This window comes from Camelus ferus, chromosome 27, assembly GCF_009834535.1.
Source record: "Camelus ferus isolate YT-003-E chromosome 27, BCGSAC_Cfer_1.0, whole genome shotgun sequence".
Taxonomy (NCBI): domain Eukaryota; kingdom Metazoa; phylum Chordata; class Mammalia; order Artiodactyla; family Camelidae; genus Camelus; species Camelus ferus.
In genome coordinates, this window is record NC_045722.1 from 6,244,603 (window position 1) to 6,261,587 (window position 16,985).

At 35.2% G+C, this 16,985-nt stretch overlaps 1 protein-coding gene across 1 annotated transcript in view; it reads left to right on the forward strand.

Annotated features, from left to right (window-relative positions):
• ETFA (electron transfer flavoprotein subunit alpha) overlaps positions 1-16,985 on the forward strand; it is a 61,680-nt gene that overhangs the window by 23,056 nt on the left and 21,639 nt on the right. The window contains exon 9 of the mRNA XM_006173502.3: positions 3,110-3,192. Coding sequence (XP_006173564.1) covers positions 3,110-3,192 — 83 coding nt within the window. The remainder of the gene's footprint in view (positions 1-3,109; positions 3,193-16,985) is intronic.

The window sequence follows — 16,985 nt, forward strand, 5'->3', positions numbered from 1 at the left end:
TGTCTGTATCATTCATTCATTCTTTAGTTGAACAGATACTTATCGAGTGTCTACCGTATGGCAGGCACTATTTAAGAGCTAGGGAAAAAGCACTGAACCAAATAAGCAAAATCTTTTCCTTTGTGGAAGTTACATTTCTATTTGGGAGAGACTAGACTTTATATTAGTTTCCTGTGGTTACTGTAACAAATTACCATAAACGTGGTGGCTTAAAACAGCAGAAAATTACTCTCTCAGAGTTGCATAGGTCAGAAGTGTGTTGACATCGAGGTGTTGGCAGGACCACACTCCCTGTGGAGGTGAATCTGTTTCCAGCTACAGTGGCTGCCCTGGCATTCCTGAGTTTACGGCCACGTCCCTCCAGTTTCTGCCTCTTCTGTTTTCAGTAACCTCTGTGTCTGTAGCATAACTCCCTCGGTGTCCCTCTTACAAGGACACATGTGATGCCATTTAGAGCCCTCCTAGATAATGCAGGATAAGCACCTTCTCCCAAGAGCCTTTAAATCTGCTGTGACAGGTAAAATTCACAAGTTCTGGGGATTAGAAAGTTAATTTATCTTTGGAGGGGCCATTTTTCTGCCTACCATAGACACTGAACACAATAAATTAGTAAATAGTACAGTATGTTAGAAGGTAGTAAATGCTATGGAAAATGATAGAACAGGAAAAAGAGGAGTGTTGTAGAGAGAGGATTACAGTTTTAAATAAGCTGGTCAGAGTAGGCTTTAATGGGATGGAGACATCTGAATAAAGTTTTGAAGGAGATCAGGAAGCAAACCAGGAGGAGATCTGAGAGTGTGTCTCAGGTAGAGGGACCAGTAAAGTGCAAAGGGTTTGGCTAAGGCAGGAACATGTCTGGCCTCTGATGACTAGCAGGGAACACAATGTGACTCGAAGGAAAAGTGCAGAGAGAGAGAGTAGGAAGAGATAAGATTGGGAGTAATGAACCAGATCACATAGGGCTTATAGGCCTTTGTAAGGAGATTGCTTTTCTCTGAGTGAAGTGGGGACCCATGGAAAGGTTTGAGTAGAAGGGGAACGTGATCTGACACATAGTGAAAGGATCACTCTGGCTACAATTTTGAGAATAGCCTGTAGGGTGATCAGTTCAGTAGCAGGAGATTGATTAGGCTATTTCAGTCATTCATGTGAGAGATGCTCATGATTTGGACGAGGATAGTAGCAGTAGAGATGGGGAGAAGTAGTCAGTTTCAGGATATGTATGTGAAGGTAGAACCACTGGGATTTCCTGACAGATTAGATATAGATGATGATGAGAAGTTTTTGTTTGGCAGCATTTGCTCATTTCATGTCTCTGTGTCACATTTTGGTAATTCTCACAATATTTCAAACTTTTTTTTATTATTATTGTATTTGTTATGGGGATCTGTGATCAGTGATCTTTGATGTTACTATTGCAAAAAGACTACCATTTGATGAAAGCTCAGGTGATGACTAGAAATTTTTAACAATAAAGTATTTTCTAATTAAGGTATGTGCATTCTTTTTTTAAAGACATAATGCTGTAGATTATAGTATAAGCATAATTTTATTTGCACTGGGAAACCAAAAAGTCCACGTAACTTGCTTTATTGTGGTGGTTTGGAACCGAACCAGCAATATTTCTGAGGTGTGCCTGTATACAGGAGGATGTTGGTAGGTTATATGCAAATACTGTGCCATTTTATATAAGGGACTTGAGCATCCTGGGATTTTGATATCCTTGGGGGTCCTGAACCCAGTCTCCTGCAGATACTGGGGAATGACTGTACTATGTTTTGAGATGTCTAATATTGGACATCCTGGTAGAGATTTCAGTTAAGCAGTTGGAATAGGAATGTGTTCATTGGAGAAGTTTGGGCTGGAGCTATAAATTTGGGTATCAATTACATTTAGATAGTATTTGAAGCCGTAAGACTAGATGAAATCACCAAAGGGACTGAGTGAAAATTAAAAGGGGTCCCAGGACAAAGCCCTAGATACTGTAAGATTGAGGTAGGGGAGAAGGGGAGAATGAGACCAAAAAGTAATGGGTTAAGTAAGGTAGGAAAACCAGGATAGAGTCTGATGTTTTGGAATGCAGGTGAAGTGTTTCTTTACATAAGGGAGTGATAAACTATGTTAAATGCTGCTTATAGTTCAAGAAGGCTGAGGACTGAAAACTGCCTAATGGATTTAGCTACTTAGAGATCATTGGTGATTCTGAGCAGCTTTAGTAGGGTAGTGGGGGCAAAAACCTGATTGGATTGGGTTTAAAAGAATGGTCCTAATAGTGGCTAAATGGCTGTATTCATGAAAAGCAAAGCCCAATAGTATGAAGATGGTGTCAGACAAAGCAACATCTGCGAGAGAGTGGCACCAGAATCCTTGCCCCAGGGAACATCTCGACAAATAGGTGGAAGATACAGAGAAGTGTGGCTTGCTGTTACTGGGCTGTGGCTGTATGAGTTCCAGAAATGGTAGTGTAAGGGTTCAGGAACTGGGGAGCAGTGGAAGATGGTGCAGATTCGGGAGCATGCGGGGCATTATAGGGATCAGCGTGTGGGTTATAAAGGGTGACCTTTGGGTCTGGGTCTTGTTGCGGTGACTGATCTAAATAAAGGGCAGGGTGTGATCAGTGACTCGATAGCAGTGGTGCGACTGTGAATGTTAGGAGGTAGTGAGGAGTATTGTCTGGGGCTCCTTTCTTTGCTCTCTAGATAGAGATGAAGAGGACCTGAGGCTCACTGTTGACCTTTCCTGGGAGATGTGTGGCTCTCCTCCAAGTATGGTGTTCCTAGTTGACTCCTGCTGAGTGACGATAGAAGGCTAGTTAAGTTGTAATTTTTATTTTTAGATAGAAAATACTGGTTAAACCTTTGTCTTGTATTATATGTAACTCTTTTCTTTATCTGGTCCCAGGGGTAATGATATTATAGTACCTTTTTTTTTTTTCCTAAAGCTGTGAAGTTATTACATAAAGGAGCATTATATAATATCCCAAGCAGGTTATAATATATGTTTTATGTATGTACTATATTAATGTCTTTTCTTTTTATAGTTGTCAGTGAATATCCCAAATAGCTGAATAATAGAGCTTAAACAAATGACAAATATTTTTTCCCCTTAGTTGGTGCTTCTCGTGCTGCTGTTGATGCTGGCTTTGTTCCCAATGACATGCAAGTTGGACAGACAGGAAAAATAGTGGCACCAGTAAGTACTGCAAAAAAATATGCCATGCAGAACTCTGTGGGGATAAGAAATATATGTATTTGCGGAAGAGCCATCTCAGTGATTTATATCCTGTTCATTGTATCTAAGCAGTTAGCCATTACCATGGGGAATGTGTCCTTCTCACAAGTCTTTGGATTTCTTGGTCTCAGTAAAAATGCAGAGCAGTTCTTAAATCCAGCACTGTTCTTCAAATTTTTTAAAGCACTAGAATACTTTGTCAAATTCATGTCACAACACTAAATATAAAATTGATAGAAGCAACATTTTATTATTAAATGGATTTTATAAGTTCACATTAATATTTATTTACCATAAAGCCTATATATTATATATCAGTAAAAAGGATGAATCTATATTAAGAACACAATCTCAAAATTGGGAGCTGTGAATGACAACTGTAGTCTTATATCTTCCTAAACACTTAATTTATTTCTGTATTTTATCTAGTTGCATGAAATTCAGAAAATTCTTATCCGTACAGACAAGTGATACTAGACTATTCTTCAGTTAAAACTATCCAAAACTTACAAAAGGAATACTTTGGTTTCAAAGTTGAATCATTAACAAATGTTTAGTGATTGTTCACATTTTTTAGATGATGTAAGTTTTCAGTGAATAGGATTCTCAGCCAGTTTAAATCTTTATTGTGTGGAGGAAAATGAGTTTTTAATATATTTCAAAATGTGTGTTTTTAAGGTATTGCAAAACAAGGTATTAAGTAATACCTATTTTAGAAAAATCTCGTATCTTAGTTCCCTGCTCTATCACGTGTTCATTCAGAATTTCAGAATAGTCACAATTTTTAAGTCCTGTCTTTGAAGTTTGTTTTGAAGAGTTTGTTCAGTACTTTCTTTTAAAAATTTGGGTTGTTGTCTTTTTATTGCCTCTTTATTCATTGTCTTTTGATGAGCAGAAATTTTAAATTTTTATAGATCTAATGAATTGATAGTTAATACTTTTAATCTGGTGTGGCACATATATGTATTTTTTTTGATGGAAATCTTATTTGTCCTGGTTTACATGAGTAGATACCTTCAGGCTTGAATTTACAAAAGATCTGACCCACAGCCTTCCTATTCAATAATACTTCTACAGGAAGGTATGGTGAGACAGACTTTTATTTGTGTTGACTGAAAGGGAACACTTGTTACTAAGCAGGATAGCAGAATGACAGGGAATGACCAGTGGCATCCTTACCTGTCTTGAAAATAAATGTCATCCAATCTGCTTTCTTCAACATTGCTGTCAGGAATGTAAGGTTACTGAAAAATTTTTCATAAGGAATTTAAATGGATTAAAGGCTTTGAAGACCTTCTTTAACATAAATTATGTAATCCCCAGAGATTCTGATTCATTAACTCTGAGTTAGACTTGGACATGTGTGTGTGTGTGTGTATAGATATCTATATATATCTCTCTATATATGTATTTATTTGTGTATGTGTGTATTTTTCTTTAAGGCTTTTAAACTTTTTTTGAGATGATCTCAAGTTTACAGGAAACTTACAAGTGCAGAGTAAGAATCTTTATGTTTGGGACTATCTGAGAGTAAGTTGCTGAGATGATTCCTCATTATCTCTAAATGTGTAGGACATTCTCCTGTAAAACCACAGTACACTTTTTAAAATTAGGATATTAACATTGATACATGAATACCGTCTAATCATCAGACCCTGTTAAGGTTTTGCCAGTTGTCCCAGTAACGTCCTCTATAGCAAAAGACTGTAGTTCATAATCACATGTTGCATATAGTTGTCGAATGTCCTTCCATCTCACACAGCTCCTGTCTTACTTTGACTTTTGTTGACTGTTTTCAATTTTTACACAGTATTTTTAAGAATAGATTCCTCTATTCCCTAAGTTAGAGAACCCTTATCAGTTTCATCTTCTTCAGCATCTTTTGATGTAGATATTGCAGCTGTGGGTTAGACAGTGAGTCTTCTGTATTTTAGTATAAATATTAGCAAAATCTAAAATAATAGTTTTAGATAAATTTTAAAATGTATTAAAGTTTTCCAAAAGATTTAAGTGTTATTGCTATATAAGACAACAAAATATGCTTCCTGTGTTTCCTTGTAGGCACGAGGAAATCTTTGAGATTTCAAATATCAATTTATTGGATGATGATGAGGTTACAGAAATTATAACAGTTGTAACTATAAGAACATAAGCTACTGTACTGAGAACAAATTGAATTAATCTCTCTAAACATTCGTATTCTTAAAAGCTACTACCTTGAACAGTTTTTAGGAAACACAAAAATACAGATGCATATCTTCTAGTAGTTATCAAAATAATAGTTTCCTCCAAAGTCATGTAGCCACTGGAAAACTCCACTATATAGTTGTGATAGAATGAGAGAAAAAAGGACAAATATGTTTTAGTATTACTATGAAAATATTTTGACCTTGCAGACCCCTGAAAGGGTCTTGGGGCTTCCAGGGATGTGCAGACCATTTTTTGAGAATCACTGACCTAGTACTTTTGGGTCACATTATACACATTGACTAATATGTGTAGAGATTATGGATTCTGTTATATTTCTTTTGAGAATATCAATTTTTTGTTTTAGGAGGCAGTTAACTTGGCTGAACTTGAACCTCAAATTCTCTTTTGTTTCAGCCTAGCCAGGCAGCTTAGGGGCTACCTCCGACATGTCTAATGCGGGGTCAGCTAGAGTTTTGAGCAGAGTATTTATGAAGAGTTTGTGGTTCTCCCTCTGAAACTTTTTCCTCCTAGCTAATGTCATAGCCACAAATACTGTCTTCTGTGTTTCGTGCACTAATAAAACTGCAGGTTTCTATCCAGATTGGCTGCTTTCTGATTGGCTTTTATCCCCCTTGTGGGAAATCTGCAAACGTCCCAAGGGAAAAAGCAGAGGTTTATGGTGGGCTCTTCTCCTAGTGCCTCCCTCCCCTTCAGCATTCTGACTTCTCAAGGGCTGTCTGTCTTGGTTGATCTCTAATGTATTTAAACAGTTGCTGTCTGTATTTTAACCAGGTTTCACAGTTTTTCTTCACAAGAGGGGGCTAGTCTAATACAAACTACTCCCTCAGGGCCACAAGTGGGAGGCTTGAGGCCTGGAATCGAACACAGTACTTCACAGGTTCTCTGACTAGTGCAGAGTTGGATTATTGTCTTCCTAAATAATATTTTAATTAATGCTACTTAATACTGCATTATATTCTTGGCAGCCAGACTCCCCTGTTGGCATTTTTTTACATTCATAGACGTCCAGGATCTCTGTCTTCTCCTTCATCCCCGTTTTATTGCCTGCTATTAGACTGTGTCTCCCTTGTCAAGCAATAATGCGGTATTTCTTTGGGTTTAAAGCTGAACAGAGAACTTGCATTTCTCTTTATTAACTTTGGGTCGGTGTTGTCTACCATTGAAACCTCTTGAATCTTTTAAAGCTTGGTTTTTTTCCAGTCATGTTTCTTTTAATTTTATATTATTTGGAGATCTGATGTTCTGTTTTGTTGCCACTTTCTGATAGCTGTGGAAAGCAGCATCATGGTTCTCTCTGATGATGAATAGTAAGAAGTTCCCTCAAGTTCTTCAAGTAAGGGGAAACATAAAGGCAAATTTTGTTATCTTCACAAAATAATTTTACTTCATTATCAATTTTTTAGAATGTGTAATAGCCAAAAAGTTGCTATGAATTTAGTTATACCTTTAAATACATTTTCATATTATTCACAGCAGTTTACGTGTATATATGGAAGATTACTGAACATTTATATGTGGAACAGTTCCTTTATGGGTTCATGCTCCCTGCAAGAATTCAGACCCAGTTATAGGGAGCCACTGGTCAGTAGCTTGCTGTTGCAGCAAAGCCTTCTCTTCCTTTTTATTTTTTAGTTAACTTTTAATTTGGAAATAATTTCAAACTTATAAAAAGTTGAAAATTAAAATAGCACAGCATGTGTATGTATACACAGATTTTTTTCTGAACTATTTGATAGTAACATCATGACCTCTAAATACTTCAGTGTGTATTTCCAAACAATGGAAATAGTTTCTTACATAACTAAAGTACAGTACATTCCATATCTGGATTTCATCAGTTTATATTCCAATTCCAATTTTCCATGTTCTAATGGAATATTCCAGTTTTATCAGTTAGCCTGTTGATGTTCATGATAGCATATTTCCCCTCTCAGTACAGAATGTATTCTAGGGTCAAGTTTTGCATTTGCTTGTTTTATCTCTTAAGCCTTTAGTCTCATGGTTGTGATAAGGGCTGGTGCTCAGTTCTCACTTAGCCTCAGCCTCAGCCTTAGGCAGGCCCTCTGCATCCCTCAGGGATAGTTCTTAGTTCCTCCCTCTACTTCCCACCCCTGTACCTGTTGCAGCCAAGCTGTCTTGTATCTCTTGTGGAGGGGTAGGGGAGCCTGGGTAGCAGTTTTGAATGGTCTGAAGAAAATTCCGGTGGAGGGTAGACGAAGGTTGGAGCTATACGTTGAAAGTAGGAGAGAGATTTTTAAATAAATTCTTTATGGTCCTGTCTGTTTGCTAGGCCTGGGCTGCAAATTTGGCATTGGATTTTCAAGAAGCCAATTCAAATTGGGAGACAAGGCCAGTGTCCTGATTTACAGTGTCCCTAAGGTAAAAACAAACTAATTGCACATGGTAAGCATAATTTGGCCTGGTATCAAGATCAAAGAAATGTATTTATCCCTTGAGCCCTTACAAAAAGGACACTATTGAGTAATATCCTCCACAATATCTTTACTATGAATAGGACAGGAGTTTCATAGGGTAGGTTTTTTTTATTAATGTTCCTCAGTGTCAGCCAGTTGCTGAATATTTAAGTGCATTTCCATAAGGAGCCACATTATTTGCTGCTGGGCCTGTTGGCCTGGCTTATTCTAGGGTAAAATTGCAGGTGAGTGATTTAGTTGTAGAACTCCTCTTCAAGTGAAATCTCACCAGAAAGCCCCATACGTGATGTGGGAAGCAGTGGAGTTGAAGTGGGGTGGTGTACCTGGAGTGCTCCCGACTCAGTTCTCTCCCTCTCTCCTGTTCTGAGAGATTCTCTGTGGCACCTCTGCAGAGTGATTAGGGCCCTGAGCACATTTTAAAAACCACTTGTCCAGCAAAAAATTAGTGGATTGCATAGCCTCAGACAACTTTCCACAAATAATATCTATCTGAACTGAATTTTGATTTGTTAGTATATATCAACTACATTCATATTGTACCAAGTTTTACAACCCCTGAATTAGTATCATTTCCCTTATTCTACTTCAGAAGTCAAAAAACAATATAAAACAAAAGCCCACCTTATCTATATGTATCAAAGAAAGTCGTGGCCCTTTTCTTATTTAAATCTAGTATCTCTGCCTGTCCTTGGATCCCATCCTTCCTACCTCCTTTGAGGTAATATTCCATTAGTTACCACCATACCCTGGGTCCAGAGCCCCTCTCTCTCTACTAGCTTTTTTTCTGTAACCTTAAAAAAGAAAATTCTTTGTCTGCCCACCCAATAACTATTCCCTTTCCCTGCTAGCTACCACCCCATTCATCTCTCTTGCTAATTTTGAGAGAATAGCTTATGTTTGCTAAATTCACTTTCCCGTTCTTTTTATTTAAAAAATTTGTGTAGACATATATATATATATAAAATAATACAGTAAACACCTACATTTTTACCACCAAATTTAAGAAACGGCATCCCAATACAATTGAAAGTCCCTGTGTACTCCACCCTTAATGCGGATCTTTCCCTTCCGTCAAAAGGAGCCATTACCCTAAATTTGATGATGATTTTTAATACATTTTATTTTTACTTTTACCATACATCTATAGATCCCTAAACAGTATATGTAGCTGAACGTTTCAACTTGAATACTGTGTAATTTACAAGTGTATTGAGATGTTGATCTGCTCAGTCTTTTGGAACAGTAAATGTTGTGACTAACCTTGTTGACTTAGCCCCATGTACCGTACAGATACTATTGTTTCCTGTGTGCCATGATATAAATAAGTTGGGAGGCACAGCTTTTTTAAAGTATATTTTTTAAAACTTTGTATCACTAATAGCATGCTTTTTTTTTAAGTTAACATCCATCATCATGTCTGGTTATAGAATTATTTTTCTTCTGATAAAAACTTTCAGGGTTTCCTCTTGTAGCAACTTTCAAATATTGTATCCCCATGACTTACTTATTTTATAACTGGAAGTTTGTGCCTTTTTGACTCCCTTTACCCATTTTGCCCACCCCCAGTCTCTGGCAGCTACCTATCTGTTCTCTGTATCAATGAGCTTGATTTTTTTGGTTTTTTTCAGTTCCACATTAAGTGACATCATATGATATTTGTCTTTCTGTCTGGCTTATTTCATTTATTATGGTACCCTCAAGGTCCACCCATGTTGTCACAAATAGCAAGATTTCATTCTTTTTTTATGGCTGAATAATATTCCTGTGTGTGTGTGTGTGTGTGTGTGTGTGTGTGTGTGTGTGTGTGTGTGTGTGAGATGTTTTTTTAAAATCTATTCCTCCGTTGATGGATGCTTAGGTTGTTGCTGTATCTTGGCTATTATAAATAATGCCACAATGAACATCTTTTCAAGTTAGTGTTTTTGTGTTCTTCGGATAAATACCCAGAAGTGAAACTGCTGGATCATATGGCAGTTCTATTTTTAATTTTTTGAGGCACTTTCATGTTGTTTTCCATCATGGCTGCACCAATTTATATTCCCACCAGTGCACAACGGTTCCCTTTTCTCCACATCCTAGCCATCATTTGTTATCTCTTGTCTTCTGATACTAGCCATTCTAACAAGTGTGAAGTGATAGCTCATTGTGGTTTTGATTTGCATTTCTTTGATGTTAAGCATCTTTTCATGTACCTGTTGACCATCTGTATGTCTTCTTTGGGAAAATGTTCAGATCCTCAGCCCATGTTTTAGTTGGATTTAGTTATATATGGTCTTTATTATTTTGAGATATGTTCCCTCTGTACCCACTCTGTTGACTGTATGTGTTCTTTATCCTATTTTTAGTCAGTTTTGTTTGTGAGATTCATTCATTTCAATGCAGGTAGCATTTTTTTCATTTGTGTTTCGTGTGGTATTCTATTATATAAATATATCATGCTTCAACCATTTTCATATTAATGGATGTTTATTTTGGTAGTCTATAATTTCTTGCTATTACAAATAATGTGGCTACAAAGATCCTTATATGTCTCCTTGTATGGTAGTGTGTCCCTAGAGAAGTGTGCCTGAGAGTGAAATTGCTTAGTTACAGTAAATATTTAGCTTTACCATATATTGACAGATAGTTTTCCAAAGTGGTTATTTATACTTAGCAGCAGTTTATAAAATATACCTTTATTCTCATCATCTCTGAACTTTGATATTTTCAATTTTTTAAGGTTTTGCAGCTCTAGAGATAGATGATAGTTCCAAAGATAGGTAGTGATGATGGTTACACAACAAGGCAAACATACTTAATGCCCCAGGACTATACTTAACAATGATTACAGTGATTAATTTTATGTTATGTTTGTTTTACTACAGTTTTTTTTTAAGTTTTGCTAGTCTTGTGGATATGAAATCTCACTGGTGTTTTATTTATTTTTCCCTGACTACTCGTGAGGGATCTTTTCATATGCTAAATCGTGCCCCCTACCCCTGAATTTCCTGTTCATATATCTTTTGCCCATTTTTCTATAGAATTGTCTCTGTCTTCTTATCAATTCCCAGAAGGTTTTTAATATATTCTAGATACTAATCTTTCGTTGGTTATGTGTGTTGCATATATTTTCTCTCAGTGTATGGCTTTTTCATTTCTCACATCATATCTTTTGATAAACAGAAGCTTTTAATTCTGATTTTAATTTTAATGTTGTAGAACTTACTTTTTTTCCTCTTTGATACATACTTTTTGTATCTTATTTAAGGAATCTTTCCTAAGACAGGGTCTAATAATTTTAACTTGTATTTTTTTCCTTAAAATATTTAAACTTTTGATTTTCACATTTTTGTTTCTAATCTACTTGATTTGATTTTGTTGTTGTTGGTATGAAGTAACTGTTCAATTTTTTCCTCATATAGCTAATCATTAATTACACATTCCCTTCTCCTGCACTGATTTGCAGTGTCACCTCTCACATACCAAGTTTATGCATATGTGGAAGTCTGTTCTGGGCTCTCAGTTCTGTCCTGTCTGTCACTTGTTTATTATTGTACCAATACTGCACCTAAGGCTTTGTAATAAAATTGTCTAGTTGGGCAAGACCCCGCTCTTCCGCTCTTCTCCAGAATTGTCTTAATGATTCTTGGCTCTCTACCTTTCTCCACAATTTTAGAATTAGTTTGTCAAGCTCCAGAGTAGGAGTTTTGATTAGAAATATAGGTATAGCTTATCCAAATTTAGTATGTTCCTGAAATTGTGTAAATACTGAAGCTTCAGAGAACCCAAGTCTGTATTTTATTATTTTAAAAGAGGAAAATTAATAACTAGTTCCCAGTCCACTCAAAAACCTTAAATAATTTCTCCCAAATTATAAAATCTTCTATGTAAATATCTATATACGAATCTACCAAGATTTTCTGCATAATGTGAAACATTTAAAATGCCAATTCTTTAGTTATTTCACACTCTCTAAACTCTTTACTTAATATGTTTCTGGACAGAATGCAGTGATACTCAATAGTATAATTATTTCTTCTACACTGCTCTAAACATGTACTGTATGTGAATAAATAACAAGAACATGTGCTGAAGAAACAATGATGCAAATAGTTCTCAGCTAATAAATAACCATGGTTATTTAAAAGTGATAATTTGCTGGTTGAAGACTTGCCTGGGTGAGATTTGGTGGTGAGTGGTGAGAGAAGCACTGCTGTTCAGTGGAGTTGGTAGGGGGTGTGTAGGGGGAGCTGGTGAAGGGCCTCTCATTCACGTCCCAAGATCTGGAGATGTTGAACAGTCTTTTCTTCAGACTCCAGAAATGGATGCTGTGAATCATTATCCAAGCCTTAGATTAAGCAGTGAGATGAAAGAGTCTCAAAATGGATATCTCCTTGTGTTCCCATTACTTGTGGTTATACAGTGTGAACATAAAATATGATCCTGTCAGGAAAATAGCTGAGGTACAACTTGTGAATGAATGGGACAGTCTCTTTCAGATTCATAAGCACCTTAATGAAAATCCAAATTCATTATAGTGGTGTGGGGTTTTTGAATAGTGACATCTGGGCTTAAAAAAAAAGTACAGGTTGTAATAAATATTCAGATTGCAGAAATTCTTCAAGTGAAGAACATTGGATGTGTAGTTAATTTGGAGAGAGTTTGACGTCTTTATAATATTTAGTCTTCTACCCATGACCATGGTTTTATTTTTCCACTTATTTAGATAGTTTATAATTTCTTTAAGAAGGTACTTAGGAAAATAGGAATGCAACTGATAATTTGTACATTGTTCTTATTAATTTATGTGTAGCTTTTCTTGGTTGTTGTACATACACGGTCATATTGTTGGGGAATAATGAAATTTTGTTTAAATTTCTTGCTATGTCAGCCATGACTCCCTGGACATTGTTGGATAGAATTGGTAGTGATAAACATTGCTGCCTCTTACTTTCAAGGGAATTGTAGTTTCACCACTAGGTATGTCATGATGTTAAAGAAGTTCCCTACAATAGGCAGTGTCATATAATGATCCAAAGTGGTTAACAGTCTAGACCTTCTAGCCAAGTTGCCTGAGTTCAGCTCTTAGTGTTACTGCTTGCTTGCCATGTGACCTTGGCCAAATCACTTAGCTTCTCTGTACCATAGTTTTCTCAACTGTGTAATGGTGATACTAATGGTCTGTGCTTCATATGGTAGTTCTAAAGATTTAATGAGTTAATATATGTAAAACACTTAAAACTGCACCCAGTATATAGTATAAGGACTGTGAGTTAGCTATTTTTACAGTTGCTATTACAAATTCTTATTTGCTAAGAGTTTTTGTTTCGAAATCATGAAAAGATACTGAATTCTTATTTCTTTAACTGACGTCTGATAGTCTGATTGGATTTTGTTATCACATTAATTAATATTTTTTGAGCTTAATAGAATGTCAGATTTATGCCAAGACTAGAATTTAATGAATATGGCTTTTTTAAGTGTTGGCATATTTAGTGGTGGTTCCCATTTTACTTTTTTTTCTGGATTACCTTTTAGAAGCCCTTCTGATAACTTTACCTTCCTAACCATTAAAGAATCTGTTACCTACTGCCAGGGAAATGTGTCTTTACACATAGTGTACTTTCTTAGTGGAAGTAGATTATTTTGTCTGTATTTTGGTATTTTACTGACAGATTAGTGATTCATTCATAATTCTAAGATGAGATGAATAGTTACCAGATGAAGAAGCAGTTTTTGGAGGATTTACCGAAACAAGGAATTTTGTTTCTGAGTTCTCTTGTGAAAATTCACTAATGTTGAAAAGGCCGTGTATGAACAAACTTTATGGAGTTATTTGTATACAGCTGGGACTGAATTTATGGACTGCTTTTCTGACTTGCTAAAAAGCTAAAGATTGACAACCTCTTTCATACTGCATTATCCAGCTTGGCTTTTAACTCCAAGAGAATGGTGTTCACAAATTGATGCTCAATTCCTTTGGGGTTGGTATAGAAGCATTAAATTGTACTAAAATATTCATATGTGAGTGCATTTAGCTGAAAGCAATTGATGTTCTATTCCCAAAAGGACAAAAAGAGATGCTGTATGGACCTGTAGTCCAGAAAACACCCTAAGCATGCTTCTAAAAGGTAATTACATGGCCTGGATGGTCAAAGCCCTTACAGTGAAACTTAAAATGACAAAGGAGAAGTTGTAGCACGAATAAACTGTGGTTTGGATGTATAAATAGTTTGGTTGTGCAATAGTTAAACTCATTTGCTAAAAATTAATTGTAATTTGAAGTTCCAGTTGTATCTTTGCTTTATTTTCTTGGCTAATTTTTATTAGAGTGATTTCTCTGAACATTTATTTCAGAGGTCCAATATCAGTGAAGTTTTTTATCCATTACCATTTTGTATATAAAATGAAAATTTGTAAGTTTTGAAGAAGATCTTTACACATATATTATAACTTTTTAAAAATATGTCACTGATAGGATAAATTGACATGTCTTTAGATGATCAGTCTAATTTAACAGCTGGCATGAAAATTAATAAGAGTAGACACTGAATCTTTGTAGTTATCTTGGTGTGGCAACTTGAATAAAACTATTCTAAATTTCGTATTCTGTGTTTTTGGTTCTTTCATATGAAAGTTAACTTTTCTCATGTATAACTTCAGATAAAATAAACATGCACATGAAGGTCAGAGAACATAAGACACTGTGCTGGAAGGAAATGTTTATTTATGGATAATTGGTCATTTAGCATATGTAATTTAATCCTTGTGTTTACTTTAGGGCCAAGGATGTGAGTACTAAGATCTTGTATAAAAGAACATCTTAATAACTTAGTTTAATATAATTATATATTGACATTAACTTAGCCTGATAAACTTAGTCTGAAGAATGGTATTTGGGACAGGAGAATGTTTTCCATTTCCTTTAAATGAGATTACTTAGAGGCTCTCTAGTTAGGTTGGATGAATAGTAAATCTATTATTTCTCACAGGACTTTCTTTTCCACATTATTAGCTCTACTCAAATCCTTGTAACTTAGAGGAGCTCCAGGTGTTCCTTGTGTGACTTAGTCTGAATGTCACGGCTCTACTTGCCTTTTTTAAAAATAAATTTTATTTTCTTAGAGCAGTTTTAGATTTACAGAAAAATTGCAAAGATAGTATAAAGAATTCGTATAAATCCTGTACCTGTTATCCCCGATTATTTTTTTTAACATGTTGAACTATTTACTTTTGATAATTGTCAAATCCACGAGATTTTAGAATTAAGTGTTTTGAAGAGGGAGAATTGTCGGAAGGTTTCTGTCAGGGCAATGACTTTCTAATGTTTTTTTTTTTTTTAATTGTGGTAAAATGTAACGAAATTTGCCATTTTGACCACTTTTAAGTATACAATTAAGTGGCATTAATTGCATTCAAAATGTTGTGGAACCACCGCCACTGTCTATACCCACAATTTTTCATCACCCCAACAGAAACTCTATACTCATTAAGCAATGGCTCCCCATTCCTTCCTACCCCAGCTCCTGGTAATCCCTAGTCTACTTTGTTTCTGTGATTTTGCCTATGCTAGATGTTTCATAAAAGTAGAATGATACAATATTTATGCTTTTGTAACGGTCTTAACTTCATTTAGCATGTCTTCAGATTTCATCCATGCTGTACCATGTGTCAGAACTTCATTCCTTTGTATGCCTGCAAAATATTTCAGTAATATTCCATAAACATTTTGTTTATCCATTTATCTGTTGATAGACACCTGGGTTGTCTTGTTTCCACCTTTTGGCTGTTGTAAATAATGCTGCTGTGAATACTCACATACAGATATCTGTTTGAGTTCTGGTTTTCAGTTATTTGGGTATATATCTAGGTGTGGAATTGCTGGGTTACATGGTAATTCTGTGTCTAGCTTTTTGAGGAGGCTTCAAACTATTTCCCTCTGGCTACTTTGTAGCTTTCATGAGCTTCTTGGCATATAAATTATCTTAATAATTTTAGATTAAATAATCATTAGAAAAGGCCGTGCAGAAGCAATGGCTGCCTTAGTAATTTGGGGAAAGAGGCAGTGTGGTGAGTGAAAAGAATAGTACTTGGAAATCAGTTTCTAGTGCCAGCCTTGTTTCCTGAAGCCTCTATTTTTTTCATTGATAAAATAAAAAGATTCTATAGATAATCTTAGAGATTCCTTACTACTCCAAAATTTTATATATATATATATATATATATATATATATAAATAAATTTTGCATGTTCTAACTGACTTGGATCAGTTAAAGAACTTACTGATAAACAAAATCATTTTATAGTCAAACTTTTTATTTAATATGCTAAAATGCAAAGCTTTGTAATAGACTGATTATATATCTAAGTATTTTGATGTCATGTGCCCAAATATTTCAATGTAATTTAATCAGCTGAATGATTTTATATAATAATTTTGTTTAACAATACACTTGGTTTTCTGTCATTCCAGGTATACTTGAGGAATATTTTTCCACAGTAGAAAATGTATGAATTAGTATAGAAGCTAATTAAATTAAATGCTAAGCATTTAATTGCAGAATAGCTAAATATTAAATTTTATATTTTATTGTAAAAATATTTTCTTAAGAAAAACTTATTTCAGGTGCTATACATCCTATGTAATCAAAACCTACAATTAAAAACAGTACTAGAAGGTCAGGAGCTGAAATTATACATTTTCTGGTTTATATTTAAACTTTTGAATTGTAAGTCACAATATAGTTAATGTCTTTTTAAGAAATCTTTTAACTGTGTATTTGAGCAACTGGGTTATTAAATTTACATTTTGAACAAAAATAGTGAGGTGTGTAGTGAAGTGATGCTGGTAGTATAAATTACCATCTGTTTTGGGCATATTATAACTTGGCTAGTTGTGAAGACGACATTTACTTGGCTTCTCCTGGTGAAAAAAGTGGGCCAGTAGAAAGAATATGGAGGAACTCATATCTAAGGGTGAAGTTAGTATTTTGAAGAATCTTTGACTAAAAAGTCTAATCTGCATATTCTCTGCCTGATAAGCACCAAGTCCATCTACTGAGCTGTGAGAAATCTTTGGAGGCTAGATTAACACTGATGCTTTTCTTCTAAATGAGTTTTCTGGCTTTG